The 25,037-nt window shown below is 30.9% G+C and overlaps 2 protein-coding genes across 3 annotated transcripts; both read left to right on the top strand.

Moving 5' to 3' along the window:
• The first annotated feature begins 5,769 nt into the window (after positions 1 to 5,769).
• Positions 5,770 to 7,260, top strand: LOC123211155 (probable aspartic proteinase GIP2). Its single transcript, XM_044629699.1, has one exon. It carries the CDS (start codon positions 5,779 to 5,781, stop codon positions 7,075 to 7,077), a length of 1,299 nt encoding a protein of 432 aa, XP_044485634.1. The 5' UTR covers positions 5,770 to 5,778; the 3' UTR covers positions 7,078 to 7,260.
• Positions 7,261 to 12,730: 5,470 nt separating this feature from the next.
• Positions 12,731 to 15,442, top strand: LOC123210388 (dual specificity protein phosphatase 1-like). 2 transcript variants are annotated; one of them, XM_044628715.1, is made up of 5 exons: positions 12,731 to 12,887; positions 13,823 to 13,994; positions 14,133 to 14,268; positions 14,599 to 14,719; positions 14,816 to 15,442. In XM_044628715.1, the coding sequence occupies exons 2-5, from the start codon at positions 13,887 to 13,889 to the stop codon at positions 14,979 to 14,981; spliced, it is 531 nt and encodes a 176-aa protein (XP_044484650.1). In that variant the 5' UTR covers positions 12,731 to 12,887; positions 13,823 to 13,886; the 3' UTR covers positions 14,982 to 15,442. The 2 variants fall into 2 exon arrangements, with proteins under 2 accessions (XP_044484650.1, XP_044484651.1); XM_044628716.1 differs by having other exon boundaries at positions 12,745 to 12,887; positions 13,771 to 13,994.
• The last annotated feature ends 9,595 nt before the right edge of the window (positions 15,443 to 25,037 follow it).

Raw genomic sequence — 25,037 nt, forward strand, 5'->3', positions numbered from 1 at the left:
GTGAGCAGTTTGTGCTTGCTTATTACCTGTTTCATCTCAAGAAGGCTTCACCGATTTGGCCTGATTTTGTGCTTTCTTATATTCCCTTCTTCCGCAAGAGAATATATATCACTCATTAGTAAAATTATACGTAAAAAATAAATAGTAGAATATACTTAATTATTTCTTTTCTCACTTATCATCCGATCAGATGCAAACACACCATACTTTATGTAAAAGTTTATATAATTTATTTATACATGTAATATTACTTAGTACTCATACATATTATTAGTGAGCAATACTATGTATATTTATTTTGAATATATAAATAGGTACATACTCATGTATATTATTATATGATTAGATGTTATTTTATACTTAATTTAAAATCATTCAATCATATAATGATACACATAAATGTATATTCATTGGTGCACTAAAAATAAATATACATAATTTTATTAATTACTATTATATGATATAGGACATATATTTTACTATCTAATACAAGTGAAAAATTATATAAATTTTAAGATATATTAAAAATTATATAATATATATTACCCATATAAATTAATTTATCTTTTTAAAGAAATTATGATATAGTAGAGATGTATCTGAAAAATTAAATATATCAAACTATTATTAAAGAGATTTAATCTTTAAATTTTAAAAATTAAAAAAACCGAAATTCAAAATATAAAATTAGTAATTCCAATAGAATAATTGAAAAGTTTAATTTCTTTAATAATAAAATACAAAATTCAATCCCTTTAATTGGAAAAAAAAAATAATAATTCAATATCTCAAATTATTATTATCCTTTATCTTAGAGATTAGTTTAAATAGTGAAACGAAATGTCTCTCTTGTGAAAGATTGACGTTCAAATAATATAATCTTTTATACGAAAAATTTGGATTAATTAATTTGACATCAAATAATGAGATGTTATAGAAAACGAAATATTGATATATCTAATACAGTGATTATATATTTGATCACTATACCATTCGGAAAAATTAGACGGGTCCCAATCAAAAAAATGAAAAAGGAGCTAGCAAATTTATGGTAATTGTGCAATAAGACTGACTATTTATTGACCAATTCTAAAGTGGGCACGCGAGCTCAGCTGCTACAACAGTCATGACAACACTTGCTTTAGCCACCAAATGGATGCTGGATAGATTCGCTTGCATGCAAGCTTTGTCATTGAATTGCATACGCCCTTTCCTAACCAGCTTAAAGGAATGATTTGAATCTCAAAAAGTTAGCTCATGATTAATGAGCTTAGGTTTGAATTTGTTTCGAAAACAAGTTAAACTTTATATTCAATCTGAACGAATTTAAAATCAAATGTTTAAATAGGATGAATCCGATTCTTATTTTAAACTTGATTCATTTGATCTAAATTTGAATTTGAACTTGAACAATTAAGATCAAATCCAACCCCAATTACATCCACCAGAATCTTTACCTTTTCAACTCTATATATTGGGTTAAATTCAAGGCTTTCACAAGTCTCATGGGCTAAAGTCCGTAAGTGTTTTGGATTTACATCTTGTCAACCGAAGCAAATTGAGACAATCCAAGTGTCATCTCTAACGGATCAATCTTTCCTCTATGATCTCCTTGACTAATCATTACAACATTGATTGTAATATTACTTCAACGAAATAAATATCCTAATTGTTATTCAATCAAAACTTTTTCTCAGTTAAACTCATAGATTTGGAATTTGACACTGGATAGGTAACCATCCATGAAACAGAAACAAGTTATGTGACTTAGTGTATTACTAACGTGCGGATAAATTCAGAGTGTGGATAGGAGACATTTCCTATCCATAAACAATGGAAATAATGAGAGAGGCTATACCCCCAAGTCTAACCAGTTTGAGTTTAACTGATGAAAAAGTAATTTAAGATTTCTTTTAAGAATATGAATCCTAAAAAGGTTCCTTTTTCAGATTAGAGCATCAGGATATAACACATTAACTTGTGATATAATAATTCGTTAACAAATTCAGTTGTTAACAAAGGGATTGTTTGGTTGATTTATGCAGGGTATTGCACATTTTTCTTGAGACAGTAAGCAGTATAGCTTTTAGCCTAAAAGAAGTTTGACCTATGGAGGAAAAGATAGAGATGGCAAGAAGAAGATAGGTGAGAGAGAAATCAAAATAATATTATGTATATTTAATTTTGAATACACAATTGGTTAGCTAAATAATGTATCATCATATAATTTATATTATTTTATTTTTAATTTAAAATTACTCAATCATATAATATAACATATCATATGTATATACTCATAACTGAGTATACATAATTTTATTAAATAATTTAGATTTTTTTTCTAAAAATTTTAATATTTTACCAGTTTTGTTAATCTTGAGATCACCATTGGGTTAGTTGCCAATACGTGAAAGGCTTGGCAATGACAGTGGACGGTTGGAAGTGTGACATTTCTTTGAATATTCAAGTGGCTAAACTAATTTAATTTTGAAGATTAATAAATAAAATAATTTCATATACAATTCTCTCTAATACTTGATATTTTCCACAAGAGTAAGTAATGTTATATACACTTAATTTTAAATATTTAATAAGTTTTCAAATAATGCAATATCATGAGATTGAATACTATTTTATTTTAATTCAAAATTAATAAATCACACAATAAAATTATATTAACAAACAATAGTGTATCATTATATAATTGAATATTATTTTATTTTTTATTTTAAATTATTTAATCATATGATAATATATTATTATTTATGTATATAATACTATTTTAAATCATATGACAACATATTATCAAAATACTACAATATTCAAAACTAAATTATTGATATTTTTTATAAGGCCAAAAGACAATTTCCCACCCAAGGTTTATTGAAAGGACAAATTCCCACTTATTAACTTTCAAAAACTCAAAAACTCATTTACTGTTATGAATAAGGGTAAAATTGTTATTTAACTAAAAATATTAAAAAAATAAAATACTATCACGTTTTTCCCTCACTCAAGGTTTGAAAAATTGTCATTTCCCTCTAGGGTTTCATTCCTTCTTCGACGATATTCTTCGACCAACCATCCGTCTATCGACGCTCCCTCTAGCCTCCATGACGAAGACGCAGTCATGAAAAAGCCATGAAGATGACAATTGGAAACGACATCGTTGAAGATCCGTCAGGCAATAGATCATCTGGAAGTAACGTCTGACACCAACGATCTCCAACCAAGATTTAGGGTTTTAAACTAGGAAGAAGAGAGAAGTTGAAAGGGAGAGAGAACGCGACAGGAGATAATGAACTCCACCACCGTCTTTGGTGATAGTTTCAAAACCTTAGAGGAAAAATATAATTTTTAAAACCTTAATGGGAGGAAATCGGATTTAGAAACTTAGGGGAAATAAATTATTTTTTATTTTTATGAAATAACAATTTTACCCCTATTTATAACAATAAATTGGTGGATATTTACGTTTTTGAAAGTTGATGGGTGGAAATTTGTCCTTTCATTAAACCTTGGGTGGGAAATTGTCCTTTGGCCTTTTTATAATTAAAATAATCAGTTGTTTTAGCCCCGCTGCAAAAGTTGCACAGTATGGTTGGTTGATAAACTGGAAACCCCTGCCAGTATAGAAAGGTTTCCAGTTGTTACGTGATTAATTCTTGGCACCCATTCTGCACATCACTGCTACAAAGAGCTGGGAAGGAAGACCTGCTCTAAGGCCGATAATCAAGCCGTTCTATAACAATCCCCCGTTACAAAATAACGTAAATAGGTTTGTGTATATCTCTAATTTTGAATTACAGTGTTTATAATCTATCGTGATTAAATCATACATTTGGATAAAATTATTATATTAATGACGAGGAATCGCTTCAACTAGACCTAATCGGCATGTTATTAATCGTTAAAAAAAAAAGGAACAGCATATTTTCCCTTTTTTAAGGAATGAAAATAGCAATACGAGACTAATAAATAAGTCAAGCTTTAATTCAACAGTTAAATGCAATACATTTTATTAATAAATGGATCTGCCATGGCAAGGCTGGCAGTGGCTACCATATGCATCTATCAGATTTACAACTTATAATAATGCAAATTGCAAATTTAAATATATTAATTTGGGATAAATGTAAATATTATTAATATTTTCTAAAGAAGGTAGAATTATTTTGATAAGTTCAAGAAAACACATTCATCATTCTCGCACTTAAAAAAAATTAATTATTTTTACACAATTTTGTTTAAATATATAAATAATATATCATCATATGAGTAGATATTATTTTATTTTAATTTTAAAATCATTCAAGCACTGGATGATACATATCAAATACATATTTATTTATAAATCACTTAATTATTAAATGACTTATAAAATATATATTAATTTGTGTAATTAAGATGGTGCACATAATTTTATTGATTCATATGAAATTCCTCCAGTTAATTTTATTGATTCATTTGTGTAATGTTATTTTTTTAAGCCCAAAAGATTTATTCCGATTTAATGTATAGTGAAATTTCAAACTTATATTAGTTAATTTTAAAAAACTCAAATATCTATCTATTATCTAACTTCTGTTAAAATAAATGATAAAATTATCATTTTACTGATAATATTAAAAATATAATTTTATCCCCTTTCTTATCTCAGATTTTGAAAACTAATAATTCTATCCTGGTCTTACATTTTTCAACTTTGAAAAATGACTCACCCTCCCCCCACAAATCCTTAAGATTTCTTTCTTTCCTCTTCAATAATAGCAACCATGTGAAGATAAGACGAAGAGATGGTAACCATCTCTGGCAGATAGACGTCTCTTCATCTCTGTCGATGAAGAGACAAAGAGACGTCTTCTTTGACGGAGAGAGGTTTTTGTCTTCTCTGTCTTCTTTTCACCAGCAACATCATCTCTCCCTGTTTTTTGTGTTTTGGGGTTGGTTTCACACAGAATAGGGATGATGTAAACTTGAGATGTCTAATATTATTAACTCATACATGCAGAGATATAACTCATGTTAATCGAAGACATATACCTCTGAATAATCAATTTAGTGTGCCAACTATAACTCCAAATTGCATATTTTAGATAGTATCGAGAAATTTCATCAACATTTCTGATCACATGTTTGATCTAGGCTCATGTGAACTGAAAGAATGAAAATAGTAATGCGCCAATAAATAAGTCAAGCTTTAATGCAATAGTTGAATGCAACACATTTTCTAATACTTGCCATGGCTGGCTACCATAAACTTTTGTTAAATTTACAAATTATAATAATGCAAATTGCAAATTGAAATGCACTAAAACTTTTTTTTAAAAAGTATAATTATTTTAAATAAGTTGACGAAGAACATTCTTCATTCTCGTATTTTTAAAAGAAGACTAGAAGTCATAAAACTTTCTTTTAATATATAATTGGAATTATTATATATTAAGTTTTTCTTTTAGTAATACTATATATATCCGTTTTTTATATATAAATATGTATATATTTATATGTATATATTTATATGTGTTATCATATAATTAGATGTTAAATTCTATACATTAGTTAATGATAAACAATCATTTCTTTTTATATATAGTATTACTCATTTTCTTGTTGTCGCGGACGGGAGCCGACATTAACCTTATTTAAATCTAATTGGGCACATGATAAATGTTTGTATCGATGAGGTAGATCAATGAGCAATATCATCTCATGGCTTATAAATAGAGCTCTTGGTCAACAATGGCGCTCACTCCCTCTCACTTGTTCTCGTTATCCATGGATTCTTCTTTCTTTCTCTTCCTCTTATGTGTCTCCTTTGCATTCTTTCCAGGCTCCATTGATTCAGCAAAAGCTAAACCTCGCGCATTCATACTCCCTGTTAGTAAAGACAATGTCACGCTTCAATTCTCTACCATGGTTGAGCTGGGCACCCCTCAAACCCCGGTGGACCTGGTGATTGATCTCGGCGGTCAGATGGTATGGTTCGTCTGTGAAAATGGCTTCACTTCATCCACATACCGTCCAGTGCCCTGCGGCTCCGCAAAATGTGGCGCTGCAAAGGGAGTGGGCTGCGTCGGCTGCGACGGAACGCCCAGGCCAGGATGTACGAACAACACTTGTGGGGTCTATCCATATAATCCGGTTAACAATTCACTTTACTCCGGCGGCCTAGGCGAAGACACCATGGCGATTTTTTCAACAGATGGAAGAAGATACATGAATATATCTGTTCCCAGCTTAGCTTTCGCTTGTGGATACAACGACCAGTTGCAGGGCCTTGTCAATGGCAGCCAAGGAATGATTGGCCTGGCAAAAACTCAAATGGCACTGCAATCGCAGCTCTCTGCGGCTTACAAGATTCAGAATAAGTTCGCTCTTTGTCTTCCTAGTGGGAACGGCCGTGGGTATATGTTGATCGGCGGTGGCCGTTACCCGGAAGATGTCTCCAGGTTGCTTATTAGAACCCCGTTGACAATCAACCCAGTGAGCACGGCGCCGATTTACTCAGAAGGAGATCGTTCGGATGAGTATTTCATCGACGTAAAATCCATCAGAATAGAAGGAAAAGTTGTGTCCTTGAACACTTCCTTGCTCTCCATTGACAAAGACGGAGTGGGAGGAACAAAGATCAGTACAGTTTCTCCTTACACAGTCTTACATTCTTCTATTTACAAGGCTCTGGTGAATGACTTCATCAAGAAGGCCGCTGCCAAGAAGATTAACAGGGTGAAGGCAGTGGCTCCATTTGGAGCGTGTTTCAGCTCCAAGAAGATTGCTGGTACAAAGACAGGACCAGCCGTGCCAATAATAGAGCTGGAGCTACAAGGAAACGGCACGTTTTGGAGGATTTTCGGGGCCAATTCAATGGTGAAAGCGAAGAAAGATGTACTATGTTTGGGGTTCATAGATGGAGGGTTAGAACCCAGAACCTCCATTGTTATAGGAGGGCTTCAGTTGGAAGATAATTTGTTGGAGTTTGATGTTGAATCCTCTACACTAGGTTTTAGCTCTTCGCTCCTTCTACACAAGACTAGTTGTTCTCAATCCAAGGCCATGTTCTCTTACCCGGATTAGAGATTGACCAGATAAAGAGTCTGGATTGGTAATCAAATTGGTTGACCAGTAATCTGATTGGTGTGCTACTTAAATAAATATTAAAAAGTTCTATCAATTTAGTTATGAAATTTTAAATTTTAATATGAATTTCAATTTATCAAAGTTTGATTTAAAAGGTGCTAATGCATGGTTATTTTCATCTAAAAGTGTCGAGCCCTATCCCACCAAAATCTTACTATTTTTTTTTTTTTGGGCATCAACATCTTGTCAAGGGAATTTAATCTGAGTAAACTGTTAAATCAAATTTTGAAGTGGTGGGTTTGGATCAATTTGATCTCGATTCATCTCAGTTTAGTCTAAATGAGTTTATAACTTAATTAGACACAATCAATCAATTAATCCGATCAAATTTTCAAAACATTGTTATACTTAATTGTTAACAAATAAAAGCGAGAAATGAATGTTTAACATAGTTTAATTCGATGGTGAGAGAAAACCTACATCAATGTTACATTCAAATAAAAATATGTTAATATTTTTCGTATAAATATGATTCTAATTATTTATACTTATTCTAATTAAAGTAAGAGAAATTAAATTAAATAACCTAAATTCATATGCGCAAAATAAAAATATCCAACATTATTTATACAGGGCCAAAATACCCACTTAGGGGGCACTGTTTACCCGAGTTTCTTTTTGGAAAATTAAATTAAGGGATATTAATTAAAATAGACAGTCGCATTCCCGCTTAAACCTTTTTCGGCAACAATTTTTACATTTTACCTTTTCAAGCAAACCGTTATTTTCATTCCAAAAATACCCTTCGTCTAATTTCTCACTTTACCGTAGCATTTTCCTGATTATCTGCTTACCTTTCACGAAAAGCATTAAGATTAAATTACTGTAATATTTATAAATTAAAAAACATATTAATATTTTATAAAATAATTTATTCTTATATATAAAAAATATTACATTTTTCTCTAAATTATCTGTAATGAATAAAATTTATAAATTAAAAAATAAATTAATATTTTATAAAATAATTGATTGTTATATATCGAAAATGTTAAGTTTTTTTCTAAATTATCTATAATGAATAAAATTTATAAATTGAAAAACATATTAATTTTTATAAAATAATTGATTCTTTTATATAGAAAATAATGTATATATTGAAAACGGTATGTTTTTCTTGAAAAGGTGTGTTTTCTTGTGGAAAGGGGTGTGGGTGCGGGAATTTCGAAAAGGGTGCGTGGACGGTGCGGTAGCTTCTGAAAGGGTGCGGCAATTGTGGAAAGGGTGCAACAGTTTTTGAAAGGGTGCGACAATTGTGGAAAGGGTACGACAGTTTCTGAAAGGGTGCGGGAATTGCTGAAAGGGTGCACCAACCGTGAAGGGTGTGTGGAAATTGCGAAAAGGGTGCAACAGCTTCTGAAAGGGTACGGAAAGGGTGCGGCAGTTTCTGAAAGGGTGCGAAAAGGGTGCGACAGTTTCTGAAAGAGTGCGATAATTGCGAAAAGGGTGCGACAGCTTCTGAAAGGGTGCGACAGCTTCTGAAAGGGTGCAAAAGCTTCTGAAAGGGTGCGGCAAGCATGACGGGTGCGATAATTTCTGAAAGGGTGCGGCATTTTCTAAAAAGGTGCGACAATTTCTGAAAGTGTGCAAAAATTTCTAAAAGGGTGCAAAATTTTCTAAAAGGGTGTGGCATTTTCTGAAAGGGTATAGGAATTTGGTAAGGGGTGTGGGTGCGTGCGAGCGGGTGTGCGCGCGTTAGTGCGTGCGAGTGCAGGCGCGCGCGCGCGCTGGCGCTGCGTACATGCGTGCGCGCTAGCACTGTGTGCAGGTGTGGGAATGGGGTGCGAGATTTTAGTAAGGGGTGTAGGGGCGCCAGCGCGCGTGCGACCGCACCCCCATTCCCGCACCCGCATGTAGCGCCAGCACGCGCACGCACCCCTTACCAAAATCCTGCACCCTTTCAGAAAATACCGCACCCTTTTAATATTAATATTAATATTATATATTAATATATTATATTATATTATACAAATATATAATATTATATATTAATATAATATGTATTAATATATAATATATTAATATATATTCCACGCAGTGAGTTGCCGCACAGTTCCACGCACCCTTTCAGCAAATGCCGCACCCTTTCAGAAATTACCGCACCCTTTCAAAAGCTGTCACACCCTTTTTGCAATTGTCACACTTTTTCAAAAACTGTCACACCTTTTCTGCAATTGTCACACCCTTTCAGAAACTGTCGCACCATTTCCGTACTCTTTCAGAAGCTACTGCACCCTTTCCGTAATTTTCACACACCCTTCATGGTTGGTGCACCCTTTCAACGATTCCCGCACCCTTTCAGCAATTCCCGCACCCTTTCCGCAATTGCCACATCCTTTCAGAAGCTACTGCACCGTCCACACACCCTTTCCGAAATTCCCGCACCCACACCCCTTTCCACAAGAAAACGCACCGTTTCAAAGAAAACATACCGTTTTCGATATATGCATTATTTTCTATATAAAAGAATCAATTATTTTATAAAAATTAATATGTTTTTCAATTTATAAATTTTATTCATTACAGATAATTTAGAAAAAAACTTAACATTTTCGATATATAACAATCAATTATTTTATAAAATATTAATCTATTTTTTAATTTATAAATTTTATTCATTACAGATAATTTAGAGAAAAACGTAATATTTTTTATATATAAGAATAAATTATTTTATAAAATATTAATCTGTTTTTTAATTTATAAATATTACGGTAGTTTGATCTTAATGCTTTTCGTGAAAGGTAAGCAGATAATCGGGGAAATGCTACGGTAAAGTGAGAAATTAGACGAAGGGTATTTTTGGAATGAAAACAACGGTTTGCTTAAAAAGGTAAAATGTAAAAATTGTTGCAGAAAAAGGTTTAGACGGGAATGCGGCTGCCTATTTTAATTAATATCCCTTAAATTAATTACTCAAAAATAATATATCTAAAGCAACAATAATCAAATCTACACATATTCTAATACAAAACCCCTCAAAAAATTTATTTAAAATACTCAAAAATCAACCTATATAATCAATTATACAAATTCAAAAACTCTAATTTAAAAACCAACTAAATCTTCGTCTAATGACATAAAGCTCAACACCAAAATAAATAAAACATAATAAAAGAGGTTAGCCTATCGTTCTTTATCATGCCATTTAATATTGCTCTATCGTCTACAAATCTCAACCTATATTAATACTTTTATTAGTCAAACTATCTTTTAAAGGTTTCTTTAATGTTACGGTAGACTAGATATGCAATATAGACAAGTGTTGTATAACAAATATATTATTTTAAAGTTGCACTTCCTCGGTCAAATTATGATAAATTTTTTAGACTAAAAGACTATTTCTCACCCAAGTTTTAACTCAATCACAAAAGCATATCAACGGTAGTTTAAAAACTCAATCATATATTCATGAGTTAATTACTGTTAAAATTTTCTGTTATAGAGAAACGTAAAATTATCATTTTATTCATTATATTTTTTCCCATAGATTTTAAAAACTAACAAATTTACTGCCGTCTAAAGTTTTCTAATTTTGAAAAGTAATATTCTCTCTCCCCCAAATCTAAGGTTTATTTTCCAGTCTTTGGCCACTGATGACAATGCTTTCAATCTTCTCATCTCGTCGAAGCAATTTTTCAACCTTCTCCGGTGCAATTCTGGAATTGATTCCAACCCATTCAATGAATCATCAACAATTCGTTCATCTAAATTGATTCAGTCGAATCATCATCAATCACTCTAAATTGGTCAACGAAGGAAGCATCATCCTTACCAACCGCTTTGAATCATTGTCCTTCTTGACTAAGCGCCTTCTATCTGAATGCAATCAATTCGCAATCAATTTGTCAATTCGTCTCAACGAAAAGTTACTATTTTTCTGTAGGGTTTGAAAATTAAGATATATGCATAGATAGTGATATAGTACTATATAATTAAATAATTTTAAATAAAAAATAAAAAATATCTATTTACATAATAATATATTATAATTTGTATACAATGTTATATAAATAATTTTATTGGGTTGTGGGTTGATCATGTGTTGAATAAAAAACCATGTGCAGGAATCTTTTTCTCCAACTTTTTGTTTTAATAATTGTACCTTTTTTAATATTATTAATATTCTTAAATACTTTTTTAATTTATTTAACTTTGCAATTTGCATTATTATAATTTAAAACTTTGATATACGTACATCAAAGTTAAAAATAATTCGTAGTGAATAAAAACAGTTTAATTTGAATTTATTATATCAAAGTTAAAATAATTTGAATTTAACTCATTCTTTATATTAAAGTTGGAAACTTGGTTCGAGTTTATAATTTAAATTCATAATTTGAATATAAAACTTTAATTCATAATTTATTGATAAAATAATATCATTTTATTTAATAATAAATAAAATTATTGTTTTTAAAATCAGATTAGTTATCGAATTAGTCATACTACCGGTTCATAGTTTGATCAGCTTAATAAGACAATCAACTGGTTTAATTTATTGTCAAATTATTATGTATTTTTCAAATAGAATCAAATATTTATCACATTTTTTAAACATAAACATATGAAATATATAAAATATAATTTATAATTGTTAATTAAATAATTAATATTTCATTACATGGATAAAAGAAAAACCAATTACAAATTATTGATTTTAAATAGTTTTTCCAGTTCAACGCATTTATCAAGTTTGACCGAATTTTATATAAACTGGATCGGAGTGTGAGATAGACAAAATTATAGAGTGATTCACAGTTCAATCGATCGAACGAGGCAGTTGGGGTTGGTTTTAAAATCACTAAAAGGATATATTTTTTTAATAATTGTTTAACATAACTTAAATCAAGTCATGAGCCTAATTTGAATTAAATTGAGTAATCTCCCTAGCGTATGCACTAGACCACATAAAACTCTCTCTAACTTAAGTTCGATTCGATTTCAAAAATTAAACTATCTCAACTCAAGTTCATTTCATTAGATCTAAATTCTAATTCTACTTGGAAAGATCAACTCTTTTTTTAAATTAAATCAAACTCGAGTTAAAGAAAATTCGGTTCAGTCTAGCTTGCAAATTAGAAGAATGACTTTGTCTCAATTTGAACTTAGCTTACAACCCTATTCAAGTTATGTTAAACATTTATTAAAACGACTTTATTCTGTCAAATGTTAGGTAAAACGTCTTTATTTTGTCAATAAGTAGCAATTCACAAATTTGAACTATAAATCCAAATTACAAATTTAAGCAATTAATTATAACTTAATAATTTTTTATTTGAACTGAACTCAAACTATCTGTTGCTTTGACTCAATAAATGAATCCAACTTTTTTTTTTTTTTAAATCAAACTCAAATCTGGGCTCTTTTAAGACCATTTCAGTTTGCACCTATCTTTACAAGAAAATTTAATCTCAAGCTAGCTATTTTAGGTTTAAGCGGATCTCGAGCTTATGCTTATTCCGATTTCGGTAGACTCGAATCAACCCCCACAGACAAATAACACCACCCTGAAGCCCATGATTGCTCCTATTGTTAAACGTGGGCTGAAATTGTTCTCAAAAATAGTAAATCACAATTCTCCGAGTGTTAAGGCCTTCTTCGGAGACTTGTAGACCGCATAATAAGATCCCTGGGAAAGGACCAATCACCATTTAACACAGCATAAACATTAACTGTTATAACATCCAATCATTTATCGTTCATCAAAATTTTTCCACTTGTTTTCGGAATTCAGAGCTTCCGGGGTTAGTATCAATTTCATTCTGTTTTGTTTAATTTTATAATTGTTTTTCTCATCTGTGTGAAATCGTAGAGTGATGTTTAATCTTTTGTTTCTGGGAATTCTTTGAAATCCAACTGGGTTGCTTGTAATTTTTGTTAGATTGCATACAACAAAACTGCTTTATCGAAATAACCCATGTTTTCATTTACGCGAGAATGAGTTTTTTTTATTGTTGTTTTGATGGTGAAACGTTTTTGAGTTGTCTGTTATTGTTTGTATGTGAATGAAAGTCGAGTGGTGGATTTTTGGTTGTTGAACATTTGTGGAAAAAACGTTAAAACGAGGTCCCTTTGATCTGGGTTTATGTGCAAATGATGATTGAAGGTGAAGGTTATAGTTTGATTTTCTTTGCTTGTTTGTGTTGATGTTGTCTCAATCTGTATATAACAGGCCACTTGAAAACACGAGTTATTATGAGCTTTGGCCTTTGTTGGCAGCACGATTTTACCCTTAGAATGTATCTAGCAAGGGAGAGGGAGACAATGGGTTTGACTGTTGTTCAATGTAGGATTGTTTACATCAAGAGTTTGTTTACAAATTTCCCAAGAATTTAATGTAGACTAGCCTGGGTTATTTTTTCTTAGATGGCTGAAATCTTGGATTCTTGATGTTTAATTTAGTTGGGAATGGTAGTTTCGTTCATAGTTTTATCAGATTGAAACTATAATGTTCTTTCAAATAATTCATTTTGTTGTTGATGAAAAATGGTGATTTGTGTGACTTTATGAAGTTAAGAGAATCTATAGAAGAAAATGGAATTTTCTCTTTCCAACATATTCATCCCATGTGTTGATTCTCATGCATTATACTCAAAATTGAAATCCAAATCCCTGTGCTATCTGCAGTTCCTCCAGGTTGAGGGTTGTTTATAATGTAGATAAACTCAATTTGTTGCAGGTTCTACTCATCTTAAACTGTAAAAGAAAATAGGAGTCAAAGATTTCTTCTTTTCTTACTGGTAATGGATCAGAATGATGATCCCTTTCGTAACCAAATAGCAAAGCTCTTGCGAGTTTTGAGTTTGACAACATGCTTGAGAGACGACAAGATTCCTTGTGAAATTGAACCGGTAATTAACTGATGATTTATCTTTGAGCCTTGTATGTTTCTGGTTTCTTTAAGACTGACAACTTGCTGGAATTGATTTAATTGAGCCTTAATTTTTTTAACTGAGTTTGGTTTGATAGGATTCTTTATAACTTCATAGGGTCTCTTCTTGGGTTCCATTGGAGCAGCTAGTAACAAAGATGCACTGAAAGGCAGGAATATCACACACATCTTAACTGTAGCTAATTCATTGTCTCCTGCACATCCACATGATTTTGTGTATAAAATTGTTGGAGGTATGGTATTTTTCTTCTTTCTAATTTGCTGTATAAACATTTCCCTTCTGAATAAACATTTCCTTGAAGTTCAAGAATTTCTCATCATTTAACCACAAACAACTGTCCCATTGCACTTCTTGAGAAAAAAAAGGAAAAACAAAAAACCAAAGATTCTGCTTTTGATTCTCCATAGTTTATTCCTTCCATTGCTGTATTATGATTGTCTGTCTCTCTATCTCTCATTTTGTAAATGTTGCTATCTTATCATGTATAAATTATTAATGCTTAACATTGTTTCGGGCCAAAATTAGAATCCATAATAACTTTGCCGTGTTCTTTGTGAGACAGTTAGTGACAAAGAAGATACAAATTTATCCCAGTACTTTGATGAGTGTATCGATTTTGTTGACGAAGCTAAAAGGGGAGGTGGCGGTGTGTTGGTTCATTGCTTTGTGGGAAAATCCAGAAGGTGATATTCTTTCCTTGTAGATCCATTGTCACCAGAATGTGGACTAATTATATTCTGAACTGGGTTGAAGTTTAATAAATTGATTCTCTATTGCAGTGTAACTATAGTTGTTGCTTATTTGATGAAAAAGCATGGCATGAGTCTATCCGAAGCTTTGAAACATGTTAAAAGCAAGCGACATCAGGCCTCTCCAAACCCTGGTTTTATTTCGCAACTGCAGGAGTTTGAGAAATGTCTTCAAGGAAAAGTCAACTTGAATTAATACTACATGAAGCATCTGAGAGGCCAACTTTATCGATGTTTTATGGTCCTGAAATCTCCAACTCCAAAAAAATAAAGTAGTTGGTATAAATAATTTAGAATAGAAAACTTCCATTATAAAACTTCAGCAGTCATTGTAGAATGTACTTGTATGATTGCATAGGACTAGGGAGTGTCAAATGGTGCTTCTATGATATCACCAAAAATTTATATTTGTGAAATATTTCTACTTCCAAAGAAAATTGATACATTTGTACTAATGAAGAAAAGATTCATATTCTCAAACTTCTGAAGCAAATACCAGAAGGTGGAGATGGCAACTGTCTTAGTCTGAAATCTTCTCAAGTTGTACATATGTTTATCTGTGAGTTTTTAGTAATGAACATATCTGTCTTCTGTGAATCTGTATCTATCTCTTGACATTTTTTTTCAAATGAAGTGAATTCTTTTCCAATTGTCAAACATCGGTGTTGTATAATCAGATGTCGAACTCGACAATTTTAAATCTAAGTCATTGTTCATCACTGTTCTCAGATATTTGAAGAATGGTTTAACTTGGGTGGATGTTTTCTGTTAGGAAGGCCAAAACTATCAGTTTCATTTTAGAATTTAATTCATGATACCAAGGAAAGTTTTGGGACCATGCGGTATTGAGCTTCTTTGCTAATATCTTCAGGTTTATTTATTGTTACCAGATTAGGGAGAGAGATTTGTTTATAATTTTCTAGGATTTGCATCAAATTAACAATATTTTTCATTGAATGTCTTTGATGAATTCTCAAGTTGGCATGAAGCTTCATGCCTACATCCCAACATATTCTGCCTGATCCTGGATATGACACCTAAAATTGTGTGCTTTCTCAGCCCAACAAATCACATCTCTGTTCAGAGTAATGTGATGTGATTATTATTGAAATTGATGACTATTTTGTCTATAAAGTGTGACACTAACATATATTTAGTTTTATTGTTCGATCGGTGGATGGAGCCCCACACTTTCCCAAGCCCATAAGCAGTTTGGGCCGGTTTAGGATTTGTCTTATGAATAAGAATTTTAACTAGGTTTTTTTTAAGGGATATTATCTTATGTGAGTAATGTAATAGTTTATTAGTAAATATATTTATTGTAATGAGAGAAGTTAGAAGATATTAAAATAATATTAACCCTACATAACGTAGTCTTGTTTTGGGTAAACTAGAATAACAGCACATGTTCTTTCACTTTATTATTAAATGTAATCGTTTGTTTTATTAATTTTACACACGGTCTAATTCGATCAATTATGGCCGTTGGTTTGAAAGAGGCTTTTGTCAATATTTCATTTTCCCTCCATATTTTGTGCTCTAGATATTTTTTACACGGTTGGATTGTTGCCAATGAGTATGATAATTTTTTGAAAGAGGCTCAAAATTGGGCCTAAAAATTCTAAAAAATTTGGCCCAATTTTGAGCCCAAGCTATAGAAAACATAAAAGACACCCAACCCTGTTTAGACCTGTCAAAGAGGTCAAACCGACCAATGATGCGACCCAGTCCGCTTGATTTTGTCGTGGCCCATGAAAAAAATAAAATTTTAAATAATTAAAAATAAAAATGAAAGGATATATGATATAGAGGATTAGTCCGTTAAGGGTCTATGGAGACACAGCCTAGGAGGTTTTGGGTCTTCTCATGTTGTGGGCTGGTACGGCTTGTGGACACAACGGGCCAAGTTGGGTTCAGTCCACTACATGTCTGGCCCTGACTGACCAATAGTTCTGAGATCTATATACATGAAAAAATTGCAGAATCTTGATCAAATAATCTGTACAAATGAGTCTTTATTTGTGCCTAACAGCCTATATAATTGGGGTTACCAACCCACCTACATGTTCGATTAATAGCAAAACTTAATCATTTCACTTAAATTCCAATTAATGCTCCCATTATGTCAATAATTGTAACAGATTTTAAGCCCACTGAAAGGAATTTTATGCTCAAATTGGGTGTTATTCATTTTCATCCCGGTTGACCCTTTTACTTGTTCTCTTTGTATAAATAAAGGAAATCCTGAGCCCTTCAAAGTACACGGGATAGGGGTGGAATTGAACCGAGTCAATATGGACTCAAATCTACATTCAACTTAAATGAGTTGATTTTGAGTTAGAGTTTTAATTTGTCTCTTTTGCCTTATCAGTGACACTGTTTACTTTGTCAAAATACTAATCATCTTTTCGATGATATTATTCATTTAACTTATAGTATTGTTCACCATACTACCAATCTATCTGTAATACTGTACATCAATTCAAACAGATTCAATCTCAAACATAAACTCGAATATTATGAATTCAACTTGAAATGAGGCTATCGAACAATCATTTATTAGGGTTTAACTATTGCCCTTTGGACATGCATTCCATTTGACAAATTTGCACCCAACATATGTTGCTGACAGCTTCAGAAGCATTAATGGGAGTATTTACATACCCATTTTCATAATTCTCATGACTGATTATCTTAGGGGTTGCTAGGACTAGGGTTGATTTGGGTTAAGCTAAAATAAAGTTTAATTTGATATTGGCTTAAATCTAAAAAAGCCATATTAGATGTGGTTCGAGATTAATAAGTTAAAGTTAAATTCAATTAAAAAATAATCTAATTTTATATTCAATCCCAGTTAACTCGAATTTAAATATTTGGATAAATTTAAACTCAGATCAGTTATAAAAATAAACCAAATCTTTAACTATCAACGCACTTGAGCAAACATTAAATTCAAGCTTTGATAACTCGAATCAAATCCAGCACTAGCTATAACATATAAATATAGTGAGTTTTTAAAATATTTATTTATCGAATTTTACTATTATATTATTTATCTAGATATTTACAAAATTATTGAATTATCTAAATATTTTATATTTATTATTTTGCAAACATTTTACAAGAATTTAAAAAATAAAATGACATAAGGTTAGTAAGGTTGTATTTGAGAGCTTGAAACAAGCTCCCCTTAAACGAGCTCAACCCTAGGAGGTGTTATACTACTATTAGAGATGGTAACAAGGAATGGTGGGGCTGAATAACCTATTTCTCGTCCTTGAAAAAAAAAAAATTCCTTTCTCGTACATTTTAAACATAACATAAACATATTAAATAACAAAATTAACTAAAACTAAAACCAATCTATTATTTTAAATACTACAAATTGCATATACTAACCACCCTATTTCTATTGTAAATTTAAAAAACATAAATAATATATAATTATTAAAATATGTTATATTTTAAACAAATATGTTAATATAAAAGAGTGAGACGAGTCGAGAAGGGGATATATGTATCCTCGTTCTCAATTGTGAGAATATTTTTCATCCTCATTTCCTATTTCTATTGTAGAATCATTTTCTTGTTAAAATAGAAACAAACTAAAGATCTTAAATTTAAGTTAAAATTGTCATCTTTAAGTGTTATATTGAGCTCAGCTTGTTTATAAAAACAAATCAAATTCTTAGCTCAGACGCAACTCATTTAATCCGACCTTAAATTTAAGCTTGAACAACTTTAATCGAATTTGACCCTAACTATAATGTACAAATACTATGAGTTTATATATATATTTTTTTAATATTTAAAAATATTATTGAATTATTTTATATTTTTTGCATATTATGTTGCAAAAATATTATAAGAATTTTTTAAAAATAATATGGCCTAAGGTAGTAGGATTAGGTTTGAGAGCCCGAAACAAACTCCTTTTAGACAAACAAAAGCCTATGGGCAATTATATTGTCGATATTATTTTTTAGGTATTTACAACAATGATTTGAAAATTGGATCGAATTGATCAATTCAATCTGTTGAATCAAGAATCCATTTCAAGTTCAATATAGTTAATGTAAAAAAATTGGTTTTACTATTAACTCGATCAAAAACAGATTTGACTAGATGAACTGATCAAAATCAAATTTGATTGGATTTAACTTTTGAATTTTTTTAAGTTTTAATTATTTTTGAATAATTTGATTATTTTTTATTATTCTCCGATTAAACCAGTTAAATCGATATAATCATGAACCAATGAGACAATCAATTTGATTATCAGTCCGATTTTAAAAATATTAGTCTACAATATCAAGTTTGTTAAGTTTGAATTCAAACTTAATTTTATAATCGAATTTTGTTGATCTCAAATTTGATTCTCTTAAATGAGTTTGAATAGAACTTTGTTTGGGGAAGCTCAACTATCTCAAATTTAGTGAAACTTGAGTTAACTCAAATTTAAATTAAATTCGATTCGGATGCAAATACAAAGGAGACAATTGAATCGTAAATAGGTTAAGAACTACATAAGAATGCGTTCATGGCACACCTCTCAACAAAAATAAACACCATAAATTTTGTGCCGAAAAGGTTTGACCAAAACTGACACTGTTCCTATTTTGACCTCACTGACTTAGCACTATCCAAATGTACGCCGCGCCCCAAACCCGGAGCCCCGGACCCACACCCAGAGAACACTGTCATTGTGAGGCGCGTGATGCTTTCTGCGGGCCCCTCTCTTTCTCACCTTCAACCTACAAGATTCTTCCCTTTTTTATTTCTATTTTTTAAATGTTTTACTACCACTCTCTGTCCGGCGCCGTTTTTCTTCTTCGGCTCCAGAAATCTAGCTCGGCTTCACTTCCATTTTCAGATTTTTCGTTTTTGCTCCTACCGTCTCTACTATTTCCTTCACTTTTACCGTGGTTAGATACAAATCAAACCGATCCCTAACGTCTATCATTCAAATTTCATTTAAATAAAAAATAATTTAATTTTAATTTGATTTAAATTTATTAAACTAAAATTAAAGGCGATAAAAAACGACAAATCTTAATCGGAGAGAAAAGAAAGAAACTCTAGATGAAAATTATCACTTTTTAAATTTTGGATAAGAGAAATTATAAGATTTTTAAACCTGAAGAATAAAATATGATAAAATTTTTATTTTTTAATAAATAACTATTTTACTGCTAATCCTAACTGAGATTTTTAACAAAAATTAATTTATGGGGTGTGATTAAGTTTTTAAAAGTTAAAAAGTAAGATTTTGAGATTTTATTATACCTTAGGTGGGAACAAGTCTTTTGGCCTTTCAAAGAAAACAAAAACATAGTTGAGAATATGTATCAATTTAATACTTAGATGTAAAAGTAATACTATATATATAAATATTAAAATACTAATAGATACTATGAGTGGATCTGAACCCTAGTTTAAATTGAGTGAGTCACTGAAAAATCGTGAGTAAATTCATTTTTCCTTCGACTTTTTATTTTTTTTTATGATTTTTCTTTTTGTTCAACAATTATTATCCAATTTAAAACCATAAAAATGTGACAAATTGTGTTTCTAAAACAAATAATCTTAATAATGAACTATATAAATCGACCAGATTTTACATTCATGGAATGGAGTAGAACTAAAGTTTGAGTTGACAAAAGAAAAAGAGACAAAAATAAGTAGCTTTAATTTATGTGAAATGTGAAGCATATGCGCATGGACTTTAGTTATGTATTTGCTTTTACATGTCTTGTTCTAGTGAATATGTCTATAAAAAGAGAAAGAGATGAGTGTTGAAAATGAAGAGAAAAGCATACCTCAAAATTCCAAGTGAGTGAGGTGAAAGTTCACATCAAATAAGATGAACAGCACCAGCTTTTTTATATCTTCAACTCAACTCTAACCCATTTAGGTTTGAATATTATTCGAATTTGGTTAGTTTCAAAAATTGATTCGATTTGATTTAATTTAGAAAAATACGAGAGCTCGGTCTGCGGAAAATGTGCACTAAATGAGAGACAATTGAAAAAGCAAAATCATGGATGCACTTTCTTCTTCTCAGGAGTCAAAATGTTATGCAATTTTAAGTGTATCTTATGCTTCTCTTCTACTCCACTTTGATGAGGACAATTCTCCATCACTGTGTAAAATTTGGCCTTATTTCTCCATCACCATCTCTTTGATTGTGACTTAACATTAACATTGCCAATCTAATTCATTTATTCCTCTGCCAACTTTCCTCAAAACAACACCCATTTCATTTGCCGCTCTTGATACCCTACATTGCAATCAAACACCTCTCATATTTCTTTTATCTAACCTTGAGACTACTAAGATCGAGTGTACATGTTCCCTATATCTTCTAATATGATCTTGGGATCACAACTTATTATCGTATTCTATAGTCTTCTTGTATAATATATCACTATTTTTTGTAGTCTTTACACTTATGTAAACTAGTTATGTACTAACTCTTTGTTAAAGTCTAAAATCAGTATTTGTATCGCATGTCCCCCCATATTTTTTAGTATAAATTTAAGACTGTAACATACTATTACATTATGCAATCTCAACGTGTAATATATATATCACCATGATCCATAGCCTTGACACTTAGCGAGACTAGCTATGTGCTAACTTCCAACTAGGGTTGGGCGATGTCATCACTCTTGTAGTCAATGTAATAACAACACTATAAGTCATGTCGCACGATTAATTAGGATACATGTTGGTGGTTTTGATGATACTGAATAATACGAAATTTAAAAGAATCACATCACATCACAAAAATCAATTATTGAATTGGAGAGTCTAAACCTTGTAAATCCCACATCATAAGCCCGTGTTTTCTGATGAAATTGTAACACAACGATATATATTTTTTTCCCTTGAATTATTTAGAGGGGTAAAGAAATAGATGAAAGAATATTTGCAAATTATTACTAACCCGTGAAATGTGCTAAAAAGTATGATAAATTATAGACACATTAATAATCAAAATCTATGACCTAAACATGTTTCCACTAAGTGATGTAACATAACTATCACAAGAAAAATTGAACAAATGGGTTCCGTGATATAAGGCACTTGGATCATTTTTTTTTTTTTAATATCAAATCATAGAAAACATATAACCCAGATGTGATCGCACATGGATTTGTTGAAATAATTGTGCGTTTCACTATTATCGATATAATTTATATTGAATTTGAACCAAGTTTATTTATGTTTAAAAATGAATTTGATTTTGAATGAGCCTAGCTCAAGCCTAGGAATTGAATATTTTTTAGCTTGAGCTCTTTAACCAAGTTTGGTTCTCCTAGCTCATCAGTTTAGAAATTTTTGATATGAATCGATTAAAACGATATTATTTTAATCATTTTTTGTTTGGTTGCAGTATTAAGCCAAACTCAAAGTTTGTCTTGAGATGAGTTCGAAACGAGTTAAGATCAAACAATTTTAAGGCAAGCTCAAGCTCCTATTTGGTTCAATTCGAATTCAACCCTTAACGTAGAGATAGATCCACACCGAATTAGCTCAAACTCAATTGCTAGTTCGACTATATAAAGTTTGAAATGAGCTCGACATGGGTGAATCCAAGTCTAAGGGTTTGAAAAACTCGAGCTTGAGCCTAGGCTCAAGCTTGACAAGCACTTTATAAACTAATTTGAACTCAGTTTAATTTGAGATAAGTTATACTCGAATTTGACTATAGTGTTAAACTAAACTCGAGTTTTAACTAGGCTCATAACTGTAATTGAGTTAAAATTATTCAAAATGATGTCGTTTTGATATATATTGATCAAATATATTGTTTTAATTGCTTTGAAACAAATTTTTTCAGGCTTGTAAGCTTGACGAGTAAGACACCCAGCAAACTCAAATTATTCTTTTCTTTGGTAGTTTGATGATTTATATCATGTAAATTGCAAAAAAGTCATGTCTAAATTTTTAAGATTTTGTGTTTGTTTTGTATTATTTGTATGCCTTGAAAGGTACGCATAATTCATGTTTATTATATGTTCCATAAAATTCACCAAGACAAGGCACAATGACAATCACAATCACAATGCAAGTATGCAGCTGAAGTTGCATTAGGGTTAGGTTTCATTTTTTGATTCCAAGATCAACAAAAGAAATATTCTAATATCTTTTTGTTGATTTTTCTATCAAATAGAAACAATCCAAGCGAGAAACAACACGTACTTTAAGGTATATTGAAAATCAATATGATATGATAAGTGTGTTATACGATATAATATGTATCGATATATTTCAGTAAAATTGAATTTCAATCGAATTGGTCCAATCTCAGTTTAGTGTTTCACTCAAAATAGTCATATTCAAGCTGAGGTGATCCTAGATTGAGTTCGAGTCAAAGTGGATCAAATCTAATTAATCGACAAAAAGTCAACAATATTTTCATTTTCTCTGATAATTTTTCAGCTTCTCCTCAAATTTTCTTCTTATTCGATGACTTTTCTTCTTCTTGGCTTTTACTCCGGCGATTCTTCTTTTATATTATCTTTGATGACCTTTTTTTCTTTGACACATTTTAGAGGCTTCTCCAATGATTTCATTGTCAATTCAAGCTCGAGTTGGATTTTATACAGATAATTTAATTGTTGTATAGACATCCTACCGTTCAATTACAAATTTAATTGTTGTATAGATTTAAAAAAAAAAACTATTTGTAACACGAGAAAAGGTTTGGAGCCAACAATAAAATTATAAGCATTCAGTTTTATAAATCTAATTTTGTATATCGATAACAAGTTATTATATCATTAAGATTATATACTCAGTTGAATACTTAATAAAACGATGTATATATGGTTTAAATATACGAAATATGTATACAGATAATATATTATTATTTAAACTGTCATTAAGTATAAGGGTAAAACCGTTATTTAATAATAAGATTAAAAATATATATAATTGTATCTCATTTTTTCTCTCAACTTTAAAAAATTAGCATTTCACCCTTATACATGAACTTTGAAAAGTGACTTTCCCCTACCCTCAAATCCCTAAGTTTTTTTTTCATCCCTCCCTCCGACCACTGGTGATCGATGCGACATGTTATTGGACGACTTAGTCTTGTTTATCTACTATTGGGTCATCGTTCGTTAGAAAAAGTGGTTGAATTTCAGGATTGGGAAAAAAAATAAATTTTTTTAAACTTAATTTATAAGAGAAATGATTAGTTTTTTAAACTAAGAAGGAAAATGAGGTATAATTTTAATTATTTTAATATTATTAATAAAATAATAATTTTATCTTTTAACTTTAATAAAAAATTTATAAATATATCTTAATAAACTAAAATTTGAATAAATATTTAAGTTTTTTTTTTCTATGATAAATATATATATTTATCACTTTATATATAACTTTCTTTTGGGTGTGAAAGAAAAAGTGGTAAGGAGAAATATGCTAAATTAGGAGGAGTCATGATTAGTGTACGGTACAAAGAGTGTGCGTGCGCATAGAGGAGAATCAATTAGGAAGTCCTTTCCGCAGTTCGATGGTGGGTCTAACTGACAGTAATTATTACTACTACTAGTAGCGTTTGCCTTGCTTTATATTATCGTAATAATTACACTTAACGGCGTTTGGTCTTCCGTTAGGGGCATTTTCGTAGTTTTAAACAGTGTGAGGTGAGATGTCATGCGACTGACACTGTTCTTTTCCCGGGCGGGATACTCGGCGGCCCCAGTTGGATGTATTTTATTTTTTCTGTCAGTGAGGCCAGAGGGATACTGGTGGACCCTACACATCATCTCGGCCAGTGAGAATTATTTGGATCTATCATACAATTATGGCTGGATTCAAACTTGACTCGATCGAATCCGAAATGAGCTGGCCTAATCGAGTTCAAACTGTTTATCTGATTTTTTAATTAAAATTTTTAATATAAAACGATATCATTTTAACCAATATATATTAAAACGATATCATTTTGATAATAAAAAATAAATCAAATTGAATTCAAACCGAATTTACGCTCAGCTTTCATGAGTTCAACGAGTTTAAACTAGAACTCGAGTCAAGTATATATGAACTAAGCTCAACTTGAGCTCAACTTCGTTCGAATCTAACCCTACATACAATATTGCAAATTAACTTCCCAAGCAAAAAGAAGGGATATTTGATTGGTATACCAATCTCGGCCTTTTGGCTAAGATCAATATATTTAATTGGCGGAACTAATATTTTTTATCAAAATTTTAATATAAAGGTAAAT

This window comes from Mangifera indica, chromosome 3, assembly GCF_011075055.1.
Source record: "Mangifera indica cultivar Alphonso chromosome 3, CATAS_Mindica_2.1, whole genome shotgun sequence".
Taxonomy (NCBI): domain Eukaryota; kingdom Viridiplantae; phylum Streptophyta; class Magnoliopsida; order Sapindales; family Anacardiaceae; genus Mangifera; species Mangifera indica.

What these genes read in the sequence shown, in the direction of transcription:
- LOC123211155 (XM_044629699.1), top strand. Translation starts at nt 5,779, where the DNA reads ATGGATTCTTCTTTCTTTCTCTTCCTCTTATGTGTCTCCTTTGCATTC.
- LOC123210388 (XM_044628715.1), top strand. Translation starts at nt 13,887, where the DNA reads ATGGATCAGAATGATGATCCCTTTCGTAACCAAATAGCAAAGCTCTTG. An exon ending in TGTGTATAAAATTGTTGGAG is followed by an intron (nt 14,269 to 14,598) that starts GTATGGTATTTT and finishes TTTGTGAGACAG; the next exon opens with TTAGTGACAAAGAAGATACA. An exon ending in TTTGTGGGAAAATCCAGAAG is followed by an intron (nt 14,720 to 14,815) that starts GTGATATTCTTT and finishes TCTCTATTGCAG; the next exon opens with TGTAACTATAGTTGTTGCTT.